General features: G+C 45.5%; 1 protein-coding gene across 2 annotated transcripts in view; it reads left to right on the top strand.

Moving 5' to 3' along the window:
* Positions 1–21,137, top strand: part of LOC138515668 (C-type lectin domain family 4 member F-like) — a 281,439-nt gene extending 260,302 nt beyond the window's left edge. For both annotated transcript variants that reach the window (XM_069630351.1, XM_069630350.1), the window contains one exon: positions 20,756–21,137. In XM_069630351.1, the coding sequence (XP_069486452.1) occupies positions 20,756–20,906 (151 nt within the window). In that variant the 3' untranslated portion in view covers positions 20,907–21,137. The remainder of the gene's footprint in view (positions 1–20,755) is intronic.
* The last annotated feature ends 1,075 nt before the right edge of the window (positions 21,138–22,212 follow it).

Raw genomic sequence — 22,212 nt, 5'->3', positions numbered from 1 at the left:
GGTAAAAAGAAACAAACCCTTCAAATCCAGCAAAGCTGCTGGGGGATTCTTTAGGTAAGGGAAATTAGCCATAAAATGAGAATTCTCCCTAACACTCGCCCCCCCGGCCCAGACTAAGGTGCAGGAGGATCTAATCCACTCCTGGAAGAGTCACATACCTCTAGTCGGTAATAAACATCTTAGAGAGGCCATCAGCATTTTTGTGGTTACATCCTGACCTGTGCTCAATGGTAAAATCAAACCTGTGGAGGCAGATTGACCATTTTAGCAGTTTGGGGTTTTCACCTTTCATTCGCATTAACTATCTCAAGGGTTGGTGGTCTGTTTCAATGATGAAAGTAGATCCATACAAGTATGGTCTAAAGTTCTTCACAATGGCAAAACATTATCTCTCAATAGTTGCCCACCTTGTCTCAGGTTCCTTCAGTTTCCTACTAATGAAGCAAATGGGGTGTTCCCTACCTTTCTCAGCCAGTTGACTGAGTACTGCACCTATATCGATATTGGAAGCATCTGTTTGTACAATGAAGGGTTGGTGGTAGTCAGGTGCTCTGAGAACTGGAGCTTGACAAAGGGCCTTCTTGAGGCTTTCAAAGGCCTGATTGCACTCCTCATTCCATTTGATCTTTTTATGGAACTTAGTCGAAGAGATTACATTCAGTGGGGAAGCTTTGGATCCATAGTTCTCAATGAAATTCCTGTAATACCCAGTGAGGCCTAGGAAGGCTCCCACCTGGGTCTGAGTAGAAGGGGTTGTCCATTTTGCACAGCTTCAATCTTGCTGAGCAAAGGCCTTATTTCACCACCTCCTACCTCATGCCCAAGGTAGAGTACTTTACTCTGAATAATTTGACATTTGCTTGCCTTTATGGTCAGATGGGCCTGTTGCAGAGCCTGCAAAACATATCCTAGGTGGTCAACATGTTCTTTCCTAGTAGGGCTGAACACTGCCATGTCATCCAAGTATGCCATGCAGAAGTGTTCCATCCCATTTAGAACCCGATTAACCATCCTTTGGAATGTAGCAGGTGCATTCTTTAATCCAAAAGGCATAACCTTAAATTGGTATAAGCCAACTGGGGTGGAGAATGCAGTTTTCTCCTTGGCGTGGTCCGTCGGGGCTATTTGCCAATAGCCAGACGTGAGATCAAATGTGCTGAGGAACTTGGCTGAACCAAGTCTATCCACCAGCTTATCTGTCCTTGGCAAAGGATGGGCATTAGTCTTAGTGACTGCATTTAGAGCTCTATAGTCCACACAGAATCTCAACTCCTTGGATCTCGCCTTTGGTACTAACACAACTGGCTTAGGACATGGACTAGTAGAGGGCTCTATTACCCCGAGATCAAGCATCTTGCTGACTTCTCCTTTGATGTGGGTTCTTACTTTTTCTGACATCCTGTAGCCCCTGCTTTTGACAGGTAAACAGTCACCAGTTTGAATATCATGCTGGCCCCAAAGGGTCAAGCCTGGTGCTAGAGAAAACAGGGAGGCAAATTGATTCAACAAAATGTTGCACTCCTCCTGTTGCTCAGGTGTCAGATTAGAAGAGAGATTAACTCCTTCTATTTTCTCATCCAAAGGTTTGCCTATGAGGAGGTCAGGTAGAGGTTCACTCTCCTCCTCCTCTTGAGCTGAAGCTAGAAGCAAAGCTCCCAGTTCTGGTCTTGAGACATAAGCTTTTAGACGGTTGATGTGAAAGACTCTAGGGGCCTCCTTAGGATTGCCTAAATACACCAGATAGTTCACCTCTCCAAGTTTTCCCACAACCTTGAAGGGTCCCATCCATTTGTCCTGCAAGGCCCTCTGCCTTGTCGGGACCATAACAAGAACTAGCTGGTCTTGAGCGAACTCAACCATGTTGGCCTTCTGGTCATGCCAATGTTTGAACAGAGCCTGACCTGCTTTCAAGTTATCACTTGCCTCAGCCATCATGTGTAACATTCTCCTCTGGAGTCCTATCGCATAGTCAGTGACTCTGACTGGCGTGGGGGAAGGAGCATGCTCCAACCCCTCTTTGATGAGGGCCAATGGACCTCTGACCGGATGGCCATAGAGAAGTTCAAAGGGACTGTAACCCACTCCCTCCTGATGGACTTCTCTATATGGAAAGAGAAGGCATAGCAGTAGAAGATCCCACTTTTTCTTAAGAGGGTCTTCTAAAGCTCCTATCATGCTCTTCATGCTTCTGTTAAACATTTCTACCAGTCCATTTGTCTGAGGGTGGAAGGCTGTTGAGAACTTGAGGTAACTCCAGAGTTTTTCCACATGGCCTTCATGTCGTGGGACATATAATTTGACCCCCTGTCGGATATTACCTCCTTAAGAAACCCAACCCTGGTAAAAAAAAATACCAAGGAGGGCCTTAGCTACAGCCGGAGCTGTAACAGTCCTCATAGGAATTGCTTTAGGGAACCTAGTAGCATGGTCTACTACAACAAGTATAAACCTGTTGTCTGAGAAGTTGGAGGATCAAGGGGACCAACAATGTCGATTCCTACCCTATCAAATGACACTACCACCACAGGGAGAGGCACTAGAGGTGCCACATTCTTGGAGCCACTTTTACCAGAGGTTTGGCAAGTGTGGCAACTCTTGCAATACTTATCTACCTCAGCCCCCATTTTAGGCCAATAAAAGTAGAGAGAGAGACTTTCCTTGGTCCTCTTGAAGTTCAAGTGACCAGCCAAAGGTATCTCATGGGCTAGTTGCAAGAATTGGATTCGGTTGGCTTGGGGTACTACAAGTCTTTGTAGTCCTCAGGGAGTGACTCTGTTGGTTCACTATAGAAGAGGCCATATTCCCAGTGTAACATGTACTTCCCAGGCTCTTGCCCTTCAAGCTGAGAAGCTGCCTGGTGGCGAAGGCCTTCCAGAGTTGGACATTCTCTTTGTCCCTTACTGAAGTCTGCCCTTTGGGGTCCACCTTCTGCCAGTAAAGACTGCAGCTCAGGATGGTCCACAGGGTCAAGATCTCCAATGAGTTCCTGGCCTCCTATAGATCTGAATCTTCAGGCTCTAGTTCAACCACACAGGGTTGTACCTCACTCTCAGCCGCAGCTGGAGGAGGAATAAAGGTGTGATTTTTGACAACCTAGGAGATTACCTGGTTGGCAGCACTGGAGTGCCTTCTGCTGGTTTCTTCTTTGAAGTCTTGGGTTTCCCCTTTGCTTCAGGTTGCTTTGAAATACCAGTTAGTAACTCCTGTGGAGTAGGAGTGATTTCTTTTTCGATCATCTCCTCAGGAGAGCCCCTCAAGGTCCTCTCCCTTGCAGGTCTGGTAAGCTCCTGTAATCTCTTACTAGGAGGTCTGGGAGTACTTGACACTACTCCCAGGTATTTCAGATCATTGCCCAACAGCACCCTTCCTGGTACTTCAGATTGTACACTAACAGGTATCCTGACAGTGATTTCATTGCACTGGATCAGAGCTGGTAATTGGGGAAGCATCTGCACAGGCCCTCCAGCTAACTTGGTGAGGCATTTGGGTGCCTTAGCAACATCCTCCACCTTGAAAAAAGATTTGTCCACCACAGTTATGCTGGCCCCAGTATCTCTAATGGCAGGGGTTTCCTGACCATTGACTAGGACACTGTCTTTATAATACTCTTTAGTATTAGGAGGGATAGAATTATACACATCTAAATTCTGTTGTTCCCACAACCCTAGAGATACTAAATATACACTAGCTAAGACTCCAATGGGATCATCAGCTAGTAGTTGAAAGTTTCCACTGATCATATTTACTTCCTCTTCTGGAGCGAAGGCTAAGGAGACAGTGTGGACCCCTGAAGGTTCACCCTTACATCTGGGATCCCCTTTCACATGATCAGTAGAGCAACAAACATAACATTTTCCAAATGTCTTTATGAATGGTGGCTTGTTCTGACCTCCTTCTAGTCTGGGACCAGAAGGTACACTAGACTGATTTTGTTTCCCTTGTGGCTAACCCTTAGAATTTTGTTTGAGGCCCTCTTTGGAATTGGAATGAATTGAATTCTCTTTGTTGTCTTTCTTTGGCTGCTTTCCCTCATCCTTTTTCTGAGTTACCCCTGAATCCTTGTGAGTAGCCCTGTTGGCAGCCCACAAGTCAGCGGCCTTAGCTACTTTCTTAGAATTTAATTCTTTTGAATCAGCCAAGTGCTGTCTGAGCTCAGGAAGCAGGCATCATAGATAGACTTCATCATGGCAATATTTCTCATTCCTCTATAACCCTTAATCCATCCCTCGAAGTTCTTCTAACTCTCATTCAACCAAGTAGCCGAAGGGGTACAATCATGCTTTTTGAGGGTCCTAAACCGCTTAAGGTACTGGGAAGGAGTCTTCCCAAATCTAGCTATCAAAGCTCCCTTTACACATTCATAATCCATCCTATCCACCTCCCCCACCTCCATTACCAATTCAGATGCAACAGGGGAGAGACTAGAGAATAAACAGGGGATCATCTGATTACCTGACATATCCTGGAGCGCATGATTATATTTAAACATAGCAAGCCAATCTAATACATCCTACTTAGGGTCAAAGATACCAACAATCTCTTTAGGCATACGTGGTCTTTTTGGACTGGAAGATCTAGAAGATTCGGGGAGAGGAGCATTTTCCAAAGACAATTTCTTCATCTCAAGCTCATGGTTGAGCTCCATTTCTTTGAGCCTTAGTGCTTGATGTCTCTGTTCAGTTTGGGCACTAATTCTTTTGAATTCAAGTCTCATTTTTTCTAATGAGATAAATTCAGGACTTAATGTGGGACCTGGTAAGGGTCCAGTAGCCACAGGCTGAGGTCTTTGAGCAGGTAGAGGACCAGAGGTGGTGACATTGCTATCCTCCTCTTCCTCATCTGTCTCAACAATAACATCTTCAACATTATCCTCATTACTGTTTTCTACATTTGCTGGAGTAGTGGGCACTACAGCACCACTATCCAGACTTTGTTTCTCTAACAGTCTATCAATCATTTCTTGTTTCTTGCCTCTGACAGGAAGACCTTTCTGTTTACACAGATCCCTTAAATAATCAGCAGTATTAGTAAGGAGGGTCTCATGGCTGTAACTTTCCATAATTTTGACTTTTGTTTAAAATAAACTTGTTGTGATAGTTAGCCTTGTGGTTATTTGGACCAAAGCACTAGCAGAACTCTAAAATGTAAATCCATTACTTTTATCCTCACCGCTGTACACCAGTCTTAGGCAGAATCCAGTGCAGTTCCCTTAGGGAGCACTACACCAGATTAGGCCTACAGCTGAGAGCAATAAATCCCCTTTGGTATCAGTCTGTACCACAAAGATTTAGTTTGTAGCTGTGGCTGAGCAGTCAGACTTATCTCAAGAGGGAGATGAGCAGTATTCAGGGTTTACACAATAGGTCTATTAGACTACGGCACAAGGAAACACTGACCAAATCTTGGTAGTTAAAAAGTAGATATATATTTATTTTATACACTTCTGATCAAACACATGTATCACAAGTATCAAGCAAGTTAAATTAAGTCAAGGAAAAATATACAAACTCCCTATATAAATTGTAGACCAAATGAACCAGAGTGAAAAGTGAGCAAAAAGGCAAAGTTAAAACTACACACAAGGGATCCTCTAACAATTCCTCACAAGGGAGTGAAAACACAAGTTATTCAGAAACAGGTTCTTATGCACCCTACCAACACTTCCCATCAGTTGTGAACCAGTTCAGTAAAACAGTGCATCAGTGTAAGCAATACTTATAATGAAAACTGAGCAAAATGGCATTTCACAATGATTATGCAGACGGAAGAAAAAAGTAGTTATAAGAAAGGGGTGTACCACACAGTTCGAATGGAGAATCAATCTCGAGAAGGCAGGTCTAACAATGTGACCAGAGTGAATAGGCCTGTGCCAGAGTTAGTGGTACAAGGCAAGGGCCCAGGAGCAAAATGTTCTTGTAGCTGCAGTCAAGTCTTTGGTTAACGATATTTGAAGAGGTGGTTGCAAAAGTTTGAAAAGACAAGGTTAAGAGAGAGGGGCAGCCAACCCAACAGGTAGGTAAAGGATTTAAAACACCTTTAGCACTACCGCAAAGAAAGGGCGGCCTGGCGGAACACTGTACCTTAAAATGGAGAAGTGGCTCCTGTGGTGGCGGTGGTTCCTGGTAGTTCCTGCAGTTCGGGTGATCCGGCAGAGGAAAAGAGGCTCTCGTCGTGGAGGAAGGTTCGAGTAACTGTACTACCCAGGGATGAAACCAGCCGTGGTGCTGCCCGACGAATAAAAGGTACGCTCCTTTAAATCGCGGTCTGGGTGGACTGGTGCCTGGCTATCCGGCCTACGAGTACTGGGTACGGGTGATTCGACCAAGGCAGGTCCGGGAAGGCGATTGGCAAACTGTTTGGCCCCACCAGCTCAAGGGAAGAAGGCTCTTACAGGTGAAGATCTTCTCTCGTCGTGTGGCGAAAAGTGGTGAGACGCTGCAGCAGGGCTTCACCGGTAGTTCAGTCGTTGCAGATGTCTTTGGCTTCTCTCCTCTTCGGCTTCTTAGTTTCAGTGGTGACGTCTTGCTCTTCCAGTCTTCAGGACCCTGCTTTTATGCAAAAAGATCCCCATTCATACAGCCTAGCTGTCACTCACACAGTGGAGTGGTCATCTTGGCAGGAGACCCTCCAGCCTATCAGGATAGAGTGCGACATGGGTTGCTGAGGCAACCCTGTCCAGGGGTCCTACTCCCCCTCCCACACAATGGACCCACCCCAGATTCAGTGGCACCGGAAGGAGGGCTTCTGGGCAGAAGCCTGCCAAACGGGCAAACAAAGGATCCCCGCGCTGGGTTAGGATTGTAGAGAAAGACACGAGAAAGAAGTTATATTAAAGTTCTGGCAAATAAAACTTATCGTAGCAAAGTTAATATTAAAATGCACCGAGGGTATGTTAGAGGCTGTCAGAAAATGTGGTAGCCTCGGACTATGGGAAAATCCTATAGAGAAATATTCGCAGTCGAATAGTTATGGTATGATATGATATGATATGATATGGCATTTGTAACGCGCCTATACACAAGTGTTTCAAGGCGCGGCGAGGCAGGGAGGGGGGAACAAGGGGAGACAGACAACGATCCTACTAGGCCAGGTGTCATTCAGATCGCGCAAGTGCATGGGTGGGGGGGAGGGGAAAAGTGCAAGGGGGAAAGGAAGAGGGGAAAGTGCAGTACAGGGTTAGTAATGAACAAGATAAATAATAAGGGCCAGCTGGTGGCAAGTGCAAGATAAGTGCAGACAAGTGCTGGGAAGGGGGGCTGTAGGGATATAGAGACAGTCCCGCAGTGCAGGGGTTGCCAGGAAGGCAGTGCAGGGGAGAGTGGCTGGGCCAAGGACCGAGATTGGTGAGTGGCCCGGTTGCTGATTCAGTACAGTTTCAGTGATTTAGCAGGGGAGAGGGAGAGAGAAAGCAGAAGCAAAGAGGAAGGTTTTGAGGTGCTTCCGGAACCGGAGATGGTCCCCTCAAGTAACCACTGCCACCAGCCAGAAACTTTTGAGAGAGGTACTGTAGGGTACACTCTTGAAAATGAACATAGGGGAAAAACTATTAACCCCTTCCAGTACCTCCATAGTAAGATGGATTGTACTGGTTTAATTCATAGGATTTGACTAGTCAATGGGGACTTTACATGCCCTGGGAGACAGTAGTCAGTCCTAGGGTATGGAGTCTATGTTTGGGGGTCGCTACGACACCCCAGTGTCACTGCACTGAGGGTGCTGTGTAACACATGTGCATAAAGATGGTTCCTATGGGGTTGAGAAAGATCCCATAGGCATTAAACACAAAAATAGCCTAGAACACATATAGCAAAAATGCCTAAGAGTGGAAAAAAAGAGTCTCACTCTTATCAGGTAAAAAGAAACAAACCCTTCAAATTCAGCAAACCTGCTGGGGGACTCTATAGGTATGGGAAATTAGCCATAAAATGAGAATTCTCCCTAACAGGCAGTATTCACAAAATACTGGTAATTTTAGGCCTCACTCATAAACTGATAGGAGCTATTTACCACCAGTGGTTAAAATCCCTGTATTAAAAGGTGGTATTTCATCTTGACAATCTTCCTGTTTTTAAAGTTAAAATTGTGAAAAGTCCTCAGAATTGTTCTCTTGTTCAGGTAGGGAAGGCAAGCTGGAAAAACCTTTTGAATGTGTGGTGAAAGGTTGGTTTCCCCTCTGCCCCCCTCCTCATTTACCACATAAAAGGGTCTTAATTGACACTTTTGTGCACATTTACAATAGTTATACAGATCCCTAATGTGCACTACCCATTGCAACATGATGGTGGTACAAACAGATGCTGGGGCAGTGACTAGACAATGGTCCTTGGGAGACATGCTGGGACTATGGAATGACCTTGGGGCAGTGGCTAGACAAACATGCTTGGGAGAGATGCTGGGACTATGGATAGACGCTGCGGCAGTGGGAAGGCAGTAGTCCTTTGGAGATATGCCTGGACTATGAAAAGATGATCGGGCAGTGCCAAGACAATAGTCCTATGGAGAGATGTTGGGGCAATGGAGATATGCTGGTGCAGTGGCTAGCCATCGGTCCTTGGGAGACATCCTGGTACTATAAAAATATGCTGTGTCTAGACCATGCTGCTTGGGGAGATACTTGGACTATGAAGAGATGCTGGGGCAGTGGCTAGACAATGGTCTGGGAAAGATTCCAGGGCTATGGAGTGATTCTGGGTCAGTGGCTAGACAATGATGTTTGCAAGAGATAACGGGGCTAAGGATAGACGCTGTGCAGTGGTCAGTCAATAATCCTTGGGAGAGATGCCAGAGCTATATGGAGTTGTTGGGGCAGTTGCTAGACAATGGTGGTTGAGAGCAATGCTGGGGTTGTGGATAGGCAATAGTCCTTGGTAGAGATGTCTGGGCTATTGAAAGAAAGATACTCTGGAAGTGGTTAGGCAATACTCCTTGGGAGAAATGCTGGGACTATGGAATGACGTTGGGGCAGTGGCTAGACCATCATGCTTGGTAGAGATGCTGGGACAATAGATAGACGCTGCGGCAGTGCATAGGCAGTAGTCCTTGGGAGATACGCCTGGACTATGAAAAGATGATCGGGCAGTGCCAAGTCCATAGTCCGTTGGAGAGATGCTGGGGCAATGGCTATGGAGATAGCTTTCAATGAGACTGTAACTGGCATCTAGGGTAAACTGCTTGTTGGCATTTAAGGGGCATTAGGATGTTTTGTTTCAAAGTGAATATTAGTGCTGAGACTGTGAGAATATATTGCAACAGACTTGCCATTGAGAAGCTACAAATGTAATGTCTGACTTCTGTTCTCTGTTGTAATTGCGAGATTATTAGCGCATGGAGATTGTTATTGACCTCCTCTTAGCCAATCAGAATGTATTGCTTGCAGTCAATAACTATGGGTAGTGACTGCATTCTGAACATTCTCTCTTCACAAGCAGACAGGGAAACAACAGTGCAATTCTCAGCAAGATGTCTTTCAATAAGACACTTCCTCCACCACAGGACCTTTTAGTTCCTGCAATTTATTATTTAACTTGCAAAAGAGAAAGCTAAAACATGGGGAAATGCTTTTACTTTCTCATAGGGAAACCATTTACAATTACATTGCAACTAATGAATGCTCATCTTAAAACTGCTTCAGTTCATCCAAGTTCGCAATTAAAATGCATCACTTATGAAGACAACCATGCTACTTAAATACTAAAACTAAAACCTCATTTGATTTAGTAACTCAGTTTGTTTACTTTACTTACTATGAAACTAACATGTTTTACTCCAGCAAAACTCCTCAACATGTATTGCTAATCACTACGTGCAAATAGCTTCATAGACCTGGGGCGGGGCTATTATTATTGACCCTTCCCAATTTCTTGCCTTGGCGGTTCATTATCCCACGATAACGACCCCTCCCTTGGTCTATAAGGCTGTATAAAGCGCTCGTAATATTTGTGTTTCTCCCCTTTTAATTGCATTCATCCCTTGCGAGGGGTCTATTTAATACATGGTATGTTGACCATTCACTACTTGTTTGTTTGTTTGTTTGTTTATTTATTTATTTATTTATTTATTTATTTATTTATTTATTTATTTATTTATTTATGTATATAGCGCTCCACACCGTGAGGTATCTGGGCACGTTACAGGTTGTTTGTGAATCACAAGTTGCATAAAGGATCAAGTACATAGTGGAATAGATACAGGGCATTCTTACATTATTTACCCAATGAGATTAAACAGTATTGTCCAATCAGGTATATACAAAGCAAATTTACATATATACAGGCAGTATAGTTTTCCAGCTAGTGATATTTGTGACAAGTTGGTGCCGGTCATGGGCGCTTAGTCAGAAGCCAACTTTTTGTATTTTTCTTAAAGCTAAAGAAGCACTGGTTAACTCTTAGGGTTATAGGTAAGGGGTTCCAGAGCCAGGCAGCCATAACAGGAAATCTACTACCCCCTACTTTCTTCAGTTTGTATCTGGGGACCTTGAAGCAAAAAGACTGCAAGGTCCTCGTAGGGCAAGTCGATATATTTTTGACAAGTTTCTCCATTAAGTATTTAGGGGCTGAATTATTTGGGCATTCATGAGTAATGGAGGCAACTTTAAACTGCATCCTATCGGTGACTGAAAGCCAGTTTTTGCTATGTCTCGCCTCAGAGATGTGTTTTCCACTCTGAATACTTAGAGGAGTTCTCAGTGCATTGTTCTGCAGTATTTCAAGTTTGTTGACAACATATTTACTAGCACCTAGGTAGAGAGCATTACAATAGTCTAGTTTTGAGAAGATTAATGCTCTCGCTAGGGCAATGCAACTGGCTGTAGATAAGAATGGTTTGCAGGCCTGGATCAGCTTGCAAGTGTATGCTGCCGCTGAGGCTGTGGCGTGGACTTGCTTGGGCAAGTTCAGGGCTGAGCCTAAGTAAAAGCCCAAGGATTTTACCTCCTTCGCCACTTTAATGTCAATGACGTCGATGTTATGATATGATATGATATGATATTTATAACGCACCTATAAACAGGTGTTAAATGATCGAAAGTGATTGCTAAGTTTGTAAGACTGGCAGGAGCTCCTAGGAGCAAGAGCTTGGTCTTCTCATCATTCAGGCAAAGGCTGTGGAAAGCCGTCCAGGCCTGAATGATGAGATAGATTTCATTGACTAGGGCCAGGTCCGTATCATAATCACTGGTCAGCGGTCTGAGGATCTGGGTGTCATCTGCATATTTGGTGTAGGTGACACCCAGACTGTCAATGTCATTAAATAGTGGCGTGGTGAATATGCTGTACATCCTGGGAGATATGCATGATCCTTGTGTAACTCCACATGTTATTGGTGTAGGATCTGCTGAGGCCGTGGGTGAGAACACTCTCATAGACATATTATTCAGAAAGGATTGGATCCAGGCAGTGGCTTCCGGGGAGAAGTGGGCATCTGTGGACAGATGCTTGCAAAGCACTTTATGATCCACCAGATCGAATGCAGCCGAAAGGTCTAGAAGGAGTAGGGGGGCAAGTTACTCATTGTCCTTTAGATCGTCAATTTGGTTATTCAGGTCAATGAAAGCTGTTTCTGTACCATGTTTGGGTCTGAAGCCAGACTGCCAGAGCCCAAGTAGGTTGTTAACCTCCAAGTATGACTGTATCTGGAGGTAGGCTGCTTTGTCAATTATTTTTAAAAGAAAAGGGACTGTTGTAATGGGTCTATAATTTGTTGGGATATTTGGGTCTAAGGTGGGTTTCTTTAAGAGCGGTAGGACCCAGGCGTCCTTGAGGTTGGTAGGGAAAGTACACATTTTAAATGACAAATTAATTAAAGTGATGATGAAAGGGGCTTAGTCGCTTGCAGCTTCTTTGATCATAAAGGCGGGCAAGTATCTCCTTGGCATCGAGATGGATTAAGAGAGGCTATGATGTCTTCCACTTCTTGGGTAGAGACTTTGGCAAATTTGAATCACTGGGGAGGTTTAGGCGAGTTGAAATAAGTACTCTAAGAGGTACCAAGGTTGGCAAGGTTATGTTTTTTTGCTAATATTTTATTTTGCAGAAGCTAATTTTTTTTAGACAAGCATTTAGAATGTTGGTGCACCAGGTTTCGTCTTTAGTGCAGGTGTCCGTTGGAGGGATAGGGGCTTCCATTTCCCTTAGAATGACAAAGAGTTCTCTAATGCTAGAACTGGCTTTGTTGATCCTATCATTCTAAGTATCACGTTTAGTTTGTAAAATCTCTCGTTGGCATTTAGCTGTAGTTTTCCGTAAGTTGTCTTTGTTAGAGGCTGTTGGGTGATTTTTCCAGAGGGCTTAGGCTTTCCTTTTTTCCGCCCGTAGGACTTTAACATTTGGGGTAAACCATGAGTTGAGGTGGGCTCTAGGTTTGCCTCTGCAAATTTTTAGGGGTGCAATTTTATCTATAGCTTGAGTGATGGTAGAGTTGTATAAGTCTACTAACATAGCTGGGTCTGAGGTAGCAGGCAGAGCGTTTAAAATGGGGAGTAGATGGCTCAGTAGCGTGTCCACTGCACTGTTAAGTTTATTCCTGGTGAGAAGTAGGGGGGCTAGAAGGTTGGTCATGATAGGTCGTGGGCTATCTTGGATAGTGAAAGTCACTAGATTATGGTCTGTGCAGGCATAGGTTTCAATGGACATTATTACAGACGCACAGTTTAGGTCGGCTACCCAGTCAAGGGTTTTGCCTTTGGCATGAGTAGGCTTATTGGCCCTTTGCATAAAGCCTAATTCTGTTATAGCGTTAGCAAGAGCCAAGGCATGTTGATCAAAAGGGTAATTGAGACCAAGATTAAAATCTCCTAGAAATGGAATTTGCGAGGTAGGTTTAGTGTTAGCAATATCTCCCTCAAATGTGCCAATAGGGCCGGGAGCTCTATATATCAGGTGCATAGTTATGGTACGAGAATTAGAAAGAGATAGTTAAACTGTCAGCAGTTCGCCTGATGAGACAGGAGGATGTGTGAAAACTCTGAGTGCCAGAATAGACTTGGCAATAAAGGAAATGCCGCCGCCTCTGGAGGATTCTCTGTCAGAATAGTGTAGTTGTCAGGGATCGCAAGTACAAGGGTGGGACCAGCTGTAGCATGTAGCCACGTCTCTGTAATTGCTAAGAAGTCTAATTGTTTAGGGGTGATCAAGTCTGCTATGTCTGAGGCATGGGCTATGCTGGCATTGATGAGTGCACCTTTGATTTGCGGCGATTTGTTGCTTAGCAAGTTCAGGTCATGGGGGAAGTTACTCTGGCTATTCCTGTTTTTATTAGATTTGTTAATCTTTAATTTGGAACTGTTTTGAGCGATACTTTTTTGATTAGATTTGTGGCTAGTGGAAAGATGAGACAGTTTTATTCAAGCTGGAACCAATCCTGTCTTTTCTTACAGAGGTAGAGCAAGCTTGGTTTGGTAGAGGTCAGAAAAGCGCTGAATCCATTGGATTGTAGTTAAGGTACACAGAACACCAGCAGTTGGATGATTGGCTCCAAGGTTTAACTGTGGCAGGAATTTGGTTGGTCTGATGGTTGTCGGCTGAGTCATCAGCTTGAAGGGTGGCAAGAATGTAGTTGGCATAATTCAATGAGGTAGAGTAATAGGCGTGGACATGGTAGTAGGCAGAGTTTTAATTAAAACCCCCGGCTTGAAGGTTAGGGCACTAGTTTCCATTGTCCCCATCCCCATAGATTCTGGCAATCACAGAGGCAGTAATTCACTACAAGTCTGGCAGCAGCCCACCGGTTTTTCCGGCACAGCTACTGCCAAACTCGTAATGAGGCCCTATGTCCTAGAGGTTCCAGTCTAGTTCAGGGTACTAGCAGACAAGGGCGTTAGACTAGAATATTACAGGAACACATTTGAACATGCAGATGCTACTACAGACAAACCCAGCAATTAGGCAAGATTATCAGTTGAGCACTAAGCAATATAAGGCACTGATACTGTACAAGGCCAAGAACAAGCGAGTATATAGCTTTGCAGGACCGTGGAGTTAGGAAACAGATGTGGCCTAGCAGGATATTAGCACAGACAGGTGACATTTAGTACTAGGTCACACCCAAGTTACAAAGGGCCAGTATGGGAAGGGGCACTCACCAGGCTGGGCTGAGTAGGCAAGATAGCAATAGCAAATGGCAAATAAACACTTGATGAAACGTCAAACCAGTGGTAGGTGTAGCTGCTAGAAGCATGGTAAGAGTAGACAGATAGTATTGAGTTATACCAGTTTTTAGCACGGCTCGTTCTATGATCAGTTGTAGACACACACAGTTAACTTGCGATACTGGAGACCAGCGTGTAATGCTAATACATTATTTGCAGATAAACAAAGGTAACTCACTACAAGCGGTATGACAACGTGCGGCTTGTAAGTGCTAGTGCAAGCTTTTATTCTCGTTTATTATGCAGACTTTTCACATCTTCAAAAGAGTTTTATCTAGGCGTTGTGCCTTACTTTCGTATGATTATATGTTTCTAGAAATTACATTGTAGGCTGTTGCCAAAGACCACACCCAGTTTGGGTGACCCCATAATACAAATGTAGCCTCTGAAGCGGAATCATTTCTATCATTGAGTTACTGTATAAAATGCCAAGCCCAATTCTGGCACAACATTTTTGCAAAGCGCTCCACTGCTCTTCAACAAGGTTTGCACTATAAGCAACAAAATTAAAAATGTAAAAATAATGTTAATTGCAAATGAGTATTATGGTTAAATGGAGGGCCTTGGAGTGCACTCTTACTCCCACTCCAGGTGGAGACACTTTCTATTCTATGCACAGGGCATTTGCTTTGTCTTTGAAGGTATTACACCCACTTGGCACTTTAATTCTTCTTGTTTAGCAAGAATTCAGGAAAGCGCGATGAGTAATGCGACCGCCCCGTGCTGTTGCATTTCCATCGCACAAGTTGTCATGACATTGGGCCTCATTCCGGGTCTGGCGGCAGCCGTGCCAGTTCTACCGTCGGGTTGCCGCCAGACGGTAAAGATTTACCGCCACCTGACTTCCTGGTGCCACCGGGAGATTACCATCCCCGGCCACCCAGAGTGTCGGGCGCCATTCCCATAGAGTCTGATGGGACTCTGTGGGAGTGTGGACTCGGAAGCACCAGCACCGTTGCTAACAGTGCCGGTGCGCTCGTGACCAGTCTTCCTACCATGGCCGCTGTGCTCAGCAGGATCAGACCTGTTGGGCACGGTGGCTCCGGCAGGCAGACTTGTAATATGGCGCTCCAGAAACAAGGGTGCCGGGTAGCTTACCGGCACCCTTGTGTCTGGACCAGCAGGGTGATAATGAGGCCCAATGATTGTCTTCATTCCTATTTTTATTGGTTCACCAACTCACCTGTCCAAGCAGATAAGTGAAGATTTGCCCGGTAAAGCCCGAACAACACTGGAACTCTCTTCCTCCTGCTCTAAGGGTAGATCAGTCATACCCACACTTCAGGAACAACCTCATCCACCTGATCAAGGAAAGTGACTGCTAACACTCTGACTTCCCTTTATCTACGACACCCTTCCTTGTCCGTTCCCTCTCTGTCGTCCTTCTGTTTGTATATAATCTGTATATACTTGTATATGACTGCACAGCAATGTAACCAAAGTTGAAAATATTCTTGTTGCCTCTTGCACCCTGATACCCTCGGGTCTGGTGCGCATTATAAATAATAAAACAAACAAACGAAGAGTGCCTCAACGTCAAGGGCCCGCCTAGCTTTGCACTTTAGAGGACCAAGTGCTGTTGCTTGTGCATTCTAGGGGGGTTGGTTCATGCTTTGGCTCCCACTTACCTTGTGGGTTGGGGGGTGGATGGAGCTTTCTGACATCAGCATGCTACAGCCCTCACATGCTAGGAGTCTAATTTAACATTACTGCCTTTATTTGTCCCATCAAGTGTTATTGAAATGTTACCAGGAAGTAAGTTTCTAACCCTAATAAAGGTGCAGCTCGTTATTGGGGCAGAAGACTATCATGCTGCCAACATCATGGGCACAGATGACCCAGAATTGACCCTTGTGGGCACTTTGTTGTTCTATGTGTTCTTTCAACAGATGCAGCTTTATAAGAGGACATTTCCTCAAAGGGACGGGTTGATTATTGCGCACATACTCCTGATCAGACATGGCAAGACATGGTGCCTCATTAGCCGGTCAAGTGGCACAGCGAGTAGAGCGCTCGCTTTGACATCAGTGCAGAGCCTTCGAATGCAGGTTCGAATCGCGGCAGCGCCAAACTCAGCGTTTTATCCTTCCGAGGTCGATAAATGAGCACCACACACCGTGGGTAATAATAAGCAGCGCTCAGATACCTGAGGGTTCGTAGCGCTATATAAATGCCAAATTATTATTATTATTATTATTACAAGTCCAACGATACCCAGTTACTAGCGGAAACTACGACTCGCAGCTAAGGTAGGGCTCATTCCGAGGTGGGTAGTAATGGTAATTCTGGTGGTATTTGCCAAATATGGCCAGATTTACTATCTGACAAATGGAATTTGGGTTGTTTTATCTTAACGGAACAAACCGCGGCCGAAAAGACTGTAGTGGTTTTGGCTCAAAAATAGGGTGTGCCTGTTACCGTAAAACAACCCTAATGAAATACATTACCCACTGCCACTCACCCCCTATTACTTACCTTGCGACGGCACAATTCGCTGTGTGCCGCCGACTCGCTGTGTCCCTGTGACGCTTTCATGAACGGGAACCGCCACCGCAGGGTCCTTTCCTTATTTTTGCTTTCCTTTTACTTTTCATGAACGGCTGCGGGGGACACCCCCATAACCCCTGCAGACATTATAGTGAACAAGGGTTCGCGCGATACCTACGCAACCCCCTCTGCCCTTGTTCACTATAATGCCACAGAATGGGGGATTTGATTGAAATTTTCGGCCGTGCCAACTTTCCGTAAGGCCAGAATTCGACCAAATCTCCCATTCAGTAATTTCTTTTCAGTCATTTTGGCCACTTTCACCAATTTATGTTGATAGTTTATAATACTTTATTTATATAGTGCCTATACATAGTGTGTTTCAAAGCGCTTCAAGGCAAGGGAGAGAACAAGGGAAAATATAATGACATTCTTACAGGCCATGAATAGTAAGGATGTGAAATTAACTATCGTACTCGGCCTGACGACATTTCAGATAGTGCAAGAGCTAAGACATAGATAAGGAAGGGAGGGGGAGAGTGGGAAGGAAATGGAAACAGACAGGCGACTACCATACTATGCCTGACGACATTTCCGGTAGAGCCGGACAAAAACAAAAGGTGAGGGAGAGGGGTGCAGAAAGGGAGGGGAGGAACAAAACAAGCGACTATCATACTAGGCCTGATGACATTTCAGATAGTGCTGGAGGGGGGGGGACAGTAATGGGAGGGTGGAGGAAACAGACGAGGTTGCTATCATATATGGTCCAGGGACAATTCTGACAGAGTAAGTGCATAGAAGAAAGTAAGGGGAGGACATAGGAAAAGGGAGAAGGGAAAGGAGGAGAGAACAGAGAGTAAGCAGTCAAAAAGAGTGGAGAAGCAAGAGTGGAGAGCGAATACAATTGCAGAAGTCAGTAGTAATTCATAATGTTTCAAGCCAGGATACAAGATGATTCAGGGCCACCATGAGTACAAGATGCAAAGGAAGTCCAGCATGAGAGTTGAGAAAGAGTGACACACCATGAATGAATGTATCAGGACAGACTCCTGCAGAAGTAGTGGGTGGGGCTTGCTAAGTGGTGAAAAGAGTGGCAGGCAGCAAGGCACCAGGTGGGCAGGGCTTAGGCCAGGTGACCTAGATCCACTTGCACCTGCTCCCCATCTGCAAAGGAAAAGAGGATGGAGGGCTCCTTAAGTAGGGAAACAGGGCAGCAAGCAGGAAGGCACCAGGTGGGCGGGGCTTGCTAAGTGGTGAAAAAGAGCGGCAAGCAGGAAGGCAGGTGGGTGGGGCTTGCTAAGTGGTGAAATCACATCCTGGCATGCAGGAAGGCACCAGGTGGGCAGGGCTTAGGCTAGGTGACCTAGATCCACTTGCACCTGCTCCCCATCTGCAAAGGAAAAGAGGCTGGAGGGCTCCTTAAGTAGGCAACAGAGTGGCAAGCAGGAAGGCACCAGGTGGACGGGCTTGTTAAGTGGTGTAAAAGAGCGGAAAGCAGGAAGGCATCAGGTGGGCGGGGCTTGCTAAGTGGTCATAAAGAGCGGCAAGCAGGAAGGCACCAGGTGGGCGGGGCTTGCTAAGTGGTGAAAAAGAGCGGCAGGTAGGAAGGCACCAGGTGGGCAGGGCTTAGGCCAGGTGACCTAGATCCCCTTACACCTGCTCCCCATTTGCAAAGGAAAAGAGGCTGGAGGGCTCCTTAAGTAGGTAAACAGAGCGGCAATCAGGAAGGCACCAGGTGGGTGGGACTTGCTGAGTGGTGAAAAAGAGCGGCAAGCAAGAAGGCACCAGGTGGGCGGGGCTTGCTAAGTGGTGAAAAAGAGCGGCAAGCAGGAAGACACCATGTGGGCGGTGCTTGCTAAGTGGTGAAAAAGAGCGTCGGCAACAAGGTACCAGGTGGGCAAGGCTTAGGCCAGGTGACCTAGATCCACTTGCACCTGCTCCCCATTCTGCAAAGAAAAAGAGGCTGGAGAAGAGGCTGGAGGCTCCTTAAGTAGGGAAACAGAGAGCAGAAAGGCACCAGGTGGACGGGGCTTGCTAAGTGGTGAAAAAGAGCGGCAGGCAGGAAGGCACCAGGTGGGCAGGGCTTAGGCCAGGTGACCTAGATCCACTTGCACCTGCTCCCCATTTGCAAAGGAAAAGAGGCTGGAGGGCTCCTTAAGTAGGGAAACAGAGCAGCAAGCAGGAAGGCACCAGGTGGGCGGGGCTTGCTAAGTGGTAAAAAGAGCAGCAATCAAGAAGGCATCAGGTGGGTGGGGCTTGCTAAGTGGTGAAAAAGAGCGGCAGGCAGGCACCAGGTGGGCGTGGCTTGCTAAGTGGTGAAAAAGAGCGGCAAGCAAGAAGGCACCAGGTGGGCGGGGCTTGCTAAGTGGTGAAAAAGAGCGGCAGGCAGGAAGGCACCAGGGGGCCGGGGCTTGCTAAGTGGTGAAAAAGAGCGGCAGGCAGGAAGGCACCAGGTGGACACGGCTTAGGCCAGGTGACCTAGATCCACTTGCACCTGCTCCCCATCTTCCGGGTTGGGTCAAACACAACCAATGGGATTCTATTACAATACCGCTAGTGGTATTTAAGGTGGAGTTACTGCTAAAAGTAAAATTCCAAAGTGGCTACAAACATTGTTTGGTCTTTTTTACTCTACAGAAGCTATGCACAGGCGTGCTCCTTCAATACAGTAAAACATGTTTGCAAATTGGACCATTGAAATGGGTAAGAAGTTGACCATCTTTGATATGCCCTCTCACACCACCTTATTCCCATTTGATACATAAAACTGTCAGAATTCACGCTTATGTGCATTTACAAAATGTACAGTAGCGGCACAGACCCCTAATGCACACTTCACGTTGAAGGCGAGAATGGGTAGAAACAAGTTTTATAAAACGCAGTCCCATCATAAATACCACCTCCAACAGTGGTAAAGCCAGAATTGGGTGGACAGCCAGAAATAACACCTCCACTAGTGGTAAAGGCTGAATTGGTTGGACAGTCAGACAGAAATACCTCTTCCACCAGTGGTAAAGCCGGAATTGAGTGGACAGCCCGAAATAACACCTCCACTAGTGGTAAAGCCTGTATTGGGTGGACAGCCAGAAATACCACCTCCACCATTGGTAAAATCTGAATTGGGTGGACTGTCAGAAATACTTCCTCGACTAGTGGTAAAGCCAGACTTGGGTGGACAACCCGACATACCACCTCCACCAGTGGTAAAGCCTGAATTGGATCAACAGCCAGAAATACGTTCTCCACTAGTGGTAAAGTCCGAATTGGGCAGACAGCCAGAAATACTTCTTCCACTAGTATTTTGTTATGATAAACCATCCATTGCCAGAAATACCGCCTATACCGGTGTCACTCTGAATTGGGAAGATTGCTTTGTAATACCACAGGCGGAGGTAAAAACTTCCTCTGGAGGTATTTCATTATGACCATCTGTCCAACGCTCAGTGAGGCCCTCGTCCTGCCTTTCCTGGAGTAAGTCAGAAGTAAGACAGAGGTACTCCTTGTAACTTCTTTATGTATGGGTCACTAACATTTTACATAAATACCTTTAGGAATTGTCTAATCGCACTACAGGCATGTACCCACCGCAAAAACCCTTCTTACTCCAAACATCCCATACACTTAAATATTTTAGTTCACTTTCATACTTCTGTCGTACAACACTTACTACCCGAAATATTCAGGTGTAAATCAAGTGTGTATACAAAAAAATGTTGGACAACGTTCAAGGTTTGTGGCTACACCGGAAGTTACAGTTTCGTGTGCTCGTGACTCTACACAATCCAGGAAACACAGCGCCCCTTGTCACGCCCACAACTCTCTGACACACCCCTGGCAATACTCAGCTTTGCTGACCTTCCAATAAGCCAATAGAGAAGTGAAAGCTCCCGTTGTGAATCACTCGTACGTGTTTTTGTGAATCCAAAGAAACCTACACATGAGTACTTCTTTCAGGAGTAAGTTACACTTGTTCAGGTGTAAATTAAATTAACTCCTGAAAACAATTTTTCAAATCAGTCTCTTTTTTGTTCTTTAGGGGATATGGTTGCTCTGTGATACATCTAAAATATTATGTGTACTGTCTGTCATCATAACTGTTGTTGTTTTTTGTTTTAACTACAGGCTTTGGGCCCCCAATCAACCTGACAACTGGCTGACCCCACAAGGAGAGAGAGAAAACTGCGCTAAAATATACAGGGACGACCTGTGGAACGACATTGTCTGCAGTGTCGAGCTGAGATGGATTTGTAAAAAATCATGTATGTTAAAATAAGGCTTGTAAATGGCAGCACACCTCAACATGGACAAGTCATGTGTGCCTGAACTCGTGAGGGCCTCTCTGTTGTTGATTTCTGTCAATTTTATTAAACATAGATCAAGTCGCAAGTTACACAGTATGACTATATCACACATCTGTTAAGTTGTTAAAATGTATTCAAATATAATTAAAACAGATGAAAAATAGAGTCTTTGTGGTACGAATAAAATGAGGAAAATAGTACAAGCCCTTCCGTTGCTTAGTCTATTTCAAACTGCTGCTGTAAATTAGCTGTAATCACAGCTGCCAAGTTTGAGAGGCTTCACTTTACACCTTTTAAGGAATGTTCCTACAAGTCCCAGAAAGCAAAGGTGCGAGTACCTGAAAAGACAGGACTGACTGCAAGTGACGCACATGTCAAGGGGTCTCTTGCTAGATAATTGCATTATGTATTTATGTTAAATGTTAAAGGTATTTGTAGCGCACACCGTCACCAATGGAATTGGTCCCCAGGCGCGCTGGCGAATCTGTAAACGATAAGGTGGGATGGGTTAGTAAGGTGAAGAGGGAGTAGGATAGTGAGAGGAGTGGTGTTCTGTTTAGCAGCTTCAACTCGGTATAAACCGGGTGCTGAGCTTTGGTGCAGGTATTGGATCAGTGTCAGTCCGCGTGTGCTGTTGGTGCGGCTTATGTGTTGTTGCAGTGTTGTGAAGTGCGTGCGGCTTGTGGTGCGAGAGATGGTTGTGTGAGTTTTTGAGTGAGATAAGTATGCAGTGTTTGAGGTTATCTTGGTTAGTGGACTGGATATTAAAGGCACCCTCTGTGACGCATTCGCTTTGTGGTGCCCCAAGAAGAGAAAATAAGCATTGGTGAAGGCACACGTTTTTTTAAACGTTTGTTTAGGGAAGTGATGGCCACTTTTCATGCATCTCCATATTGGTCATAGGATGGCAAAACCGTGTCCTGGCAAGGACACTGTTATATCAGAAGATGAACCTCGCTCATCACACTCACAAAGAGCCAATGAAAGCAGCGCTCTCGCACATGCGTGTTAAGAGTGCACCGCGCACGGTTCACCAGCGCGAAAAAATAAAGTTGTTCGCACTCAAAGCCCTTTCTTGGTTTCCTCTATCCCGTGCCATCTCCTACTGCGATGTGTGTTCCTTTCACCCAGGGAAATCCTTGTCACTGCTGGAAACATGAAAATGGCGACGAAGGTGGAATCCCACGTTCACACAGCGCCGGCTGTGAAGCTACAAGCAGGTGCAAGTGCCAATCACTACACTACTACACGCCACAGCAGCAGGGTCAAAGGAAATGT

This window comes from Ambystoma mexicanum, chromosome 6q, assembly GCF_040938575.1.
Source record: "Ambystoma mexicanum isolate Mex_15411 chromosome 6q, UKY_AmexF1_1, whole genome shotgun sequence".
In the NCBI taxonomy this organism is placed as follows: Eukaryota; Metazoa; Chordata; class Amphibia; order Caudata; family Ambystomatidae; genus Ambystoma; species Ambystoma mexicanum.
The sequence above is the reverse complement of the archived record's forward strand: the minus strand, read 5'-3'. Positions and strand labels throughout refer to the sequence as shown.